A 2958-nucleotide genomic window follows, 5' to 3' on the forward strand; every position below is an offset into this window, starting at 1 on the left:
GCACCTGGGATGTGGATATGATCATTCTCACTTTAGAGATGAGGAAACAAGAACATAAGGTCCCAGGAAATGTACCCTGGATAAAAGAAGTTGCAAGTGGAAAAGGCAAGATTCCAATCGGGTCTCTCTGATTTCAAACCAATACAGTACACTTAACGACCATGGTAGTCATTTTCAACATTGTACAGAAAACTCTGGAGACCCATGTTTTTAAGAGGATTGGGTAGGGAGGAAATGGGCTGCATGAGAGGCCAAGGTAAAAGTGCTCTTCAATGAAAGCAGTACCTCATTTTCATTAATATTTGGAGACTGCAGTGTGTGGTACGTGTGTGTGTGTGTGTGTGTGTGTGTGTGTGTGTGTGTGTGTCTTGATGAAATTACTTCATATATATTTGCCTCTGAAGTACCATTAAAGTCCTTTGATTATGGTCATGTCAAAAGAGATTACTAGTTTACACTGTTTATTATCACAGAACAATGTAGAGCAAGGATTAATAATTTGAAGGAAAAAGGTCACAAGTAAAATTTGATTTAGTCTTGGCTCTCCTCATTTTTATCTGCTTGATCTAGGGCAGGATTCTTAACTTCTCTATGTTTGTATCTCCTGCTGTGTAAAGGAAGTATGATAGTGGTAATTATTTCACAGGAATGTAGTGAGGATTAAACAACCACATTTCTGAAAAAAACGAACACAGCAAGTGTCTACATTTGTGTTGATATAATTATTATAAAATATATATAATTACATTTTAGTTGATATTATCTTTATTATTATTCTGAACATCTGCAATCATTTCGTCTCTTGCAAAAAAGTATGAAACAATGCTAACCACACAGGTTACTACCATGCCATGCACATAGTAATCAATCATTTAAAATATATTTATCAGTTATTATAATATTTTGGGATTTTGAAAACTTGTATTATCTACTCTTTTATAATAGCTCCTGGAGCCTTGTATTACATTCTCATAAGAAACACACTGTTCCACATTTTTGTTAACTATTATAAATGTTCTGTGACTGGGCTTTCTGTCTCTGGCTGACATCCCCTAACTGAAGCTAATTCAACTTCATCCAAGACACACAAAGGACTTTCACAGAGTTATATCCAAGAGTCACCATTCTTCCAACCCCTGGTCATTCTTCCACTTCTATTCAGTTACCTTCCATGGTTCCCCATTTCCTAAGGGTAAAGAAAGAATTCCTAGCTTTCCATTCATAGCTTGAACATCCATTCTTTACCACTCTTTTGAAACTTAGCTGCCAGTATGATTCCTTCAAGATAGGCTCTTTATCATCTCAGATGATGAAGTATGCCTAGGTGATCTTCAAGAACTCAGAACTTACTTGCTATCTCACAAAACCTCATGAGAATCCACTTCTCATTAGAATACAGGCTGCTACATTTACTAGATGTGGAAGCTTACTAAATGCAAGGTTACATTAACATAAGGGATTTCTTTTTCAGGTCATGTAGTTAAGCATAATACGAAAAAATGGAGATTAGGAACAACGTGACAGAATTTGTGCTACTGGGGCTCACAGAGAATCCAAAGATGCAGAAAATCATATTTGTTGTGTTTCTGGTCATCTACATCGTCTCTGTGGTAGGAAATGTGCTCACCGTGGTCACTATCACTGCCAGCCCATTATCGGGGTCCCCCATGTACTTTTTCCTGGCCTATCTCTCCCTCATTGATGCCTGCTATTCTTCTGTCAATACCCCCACCCTCATCATAGAGTCACTCCGTGAAAAGAAGACCATCCCATTCAATGCATGCATAATCCAAATCTTTGGGGAACATTTCTTTGGAGGTGCTGATGTCATCCTGCTTACTGTGATGGCCTATGACCGCTATGTGGCCATCTGCAAGCCACTGCACTACATGACCATCATGAATCGGCGGCTATGTGGCCTGCTCATGGCAGTGGTGTGGGTGGGAGGCTTTCTTCATGCAGCCATACAGATCCTCTTTATCATCCCACTACCCTTCTGTGGCCCTAACGTCATAGATCACTTTATATGTGATCTGAATCCTTTGCTCAATCTTGCCTGCACTGATACCCACACTCTTGGGTTCTTTGTTGCTGCCAACAGTGGTTTCATCTGTGTCTTAAACTTCCTCCTCCTCATGGTTTCCTATGTGGTCATTCTGCGCTCCCTAAAGAACCACAGCTTGGAGGCGAGGCGCAAAGCCCTCTCCACCTGTGTCTCTCACATCACAGTGGTCGTCCTATTCTTTGTGCCCTGCATATTTGTGTACATGAGACCCGCAGCTACTTTATCCATTGATAAAGCAGTTGCAGTGTTCTATACTACAATAACTCCCATGTTAAATCCTTTAATCTATACCTTGAGAAATGACCAGATGAAAAATGCCATTAGGAAACTGTGTAGTAGGAATGCTAGTGTGGGTGACAAATAAATGTATCTGGAGCTCAACAGTGATTCAACTGAGGCAAAAGTCAAACAGACATGTTGGATGATCTCAGCAAGGAATACCTATGACATAAAAAATGACAACAACAACAACAACAATGACTGCTATTTTGTTTTCAAGAGCAAAAATGGGTGCAAGAAATGGAAAAATAACCCTAGCTCAGGATCTCTCTTTGCATATTTGAATAATGCTAGCAAATTGGGGCTTGTTTCATGAGCTTCATTCATATGCATGGATTCATAAGCTTTCATCCTAATTTTAAAAATTAAAAATAGGGACACCTGGGTGGCTCAGCAGTTGAGCATCTGCCTTGCATCATGGCATGATCCCGGGATCTGGAATCAGGCTCCCCACAGGGAGCCTGTTTCTTCCTCCGCCCGTGTCTTTAGGCCTGTCTCTGTGTGTCTCTTATGAATAAATAAATAAAATCATTTTTTAAAAAATTAAAAATATATTGATATTGAGCAGTAGTCTTTATAACAATCCAAAGAAGTAGGCATTGCTATTATCCCCA

General features: G+C 39.5%; 1 protein-coding gene across 1 annotated transcript; it reads left to right on the plus strand.

Moving 5' to 3' along the window:
* Positions 1 to 1499: 1499 nt before the first annotated feature.
* On the plus strand, positions 1500 to 2429 carry LOC140613368 (olfactory receptor 4C46-like). The gene has a single exon (XM_072791899.1). The coding sequence runs from the start codon at positions 1500 to 1502 to the stop codon at positions 2427 to 2429; it is 930 nt and encodes a 309-aa protein (XP_072648000.1).
* Positions 2430 to 2958: the final 529 nt, after the last annotated feature.

This window comes from Canis lupus, chromosome 21 (assembly GCF_048164855.1).
Source record: "Canis lupus baileyi chromosome 21, mCanLup2.hap1, whole genome shotgun sequence".
Taxonomy (NCBI): domain Eukaryota; kingdom Metazoa; phylum Chordata; class Mammalia; order Carnivora; family Canidae; genus Canis; species Canis lupus.

Bases quoted from the DNA above. Each gene is read 5' to 3' on its own strand.
- LOC140613368 (XM_072791899.1), top strand. From the start codon at position 1,500: ATGGAGATTAGGAACAACGTGACAGAATTTGTGCTACTGGGGCTCACA.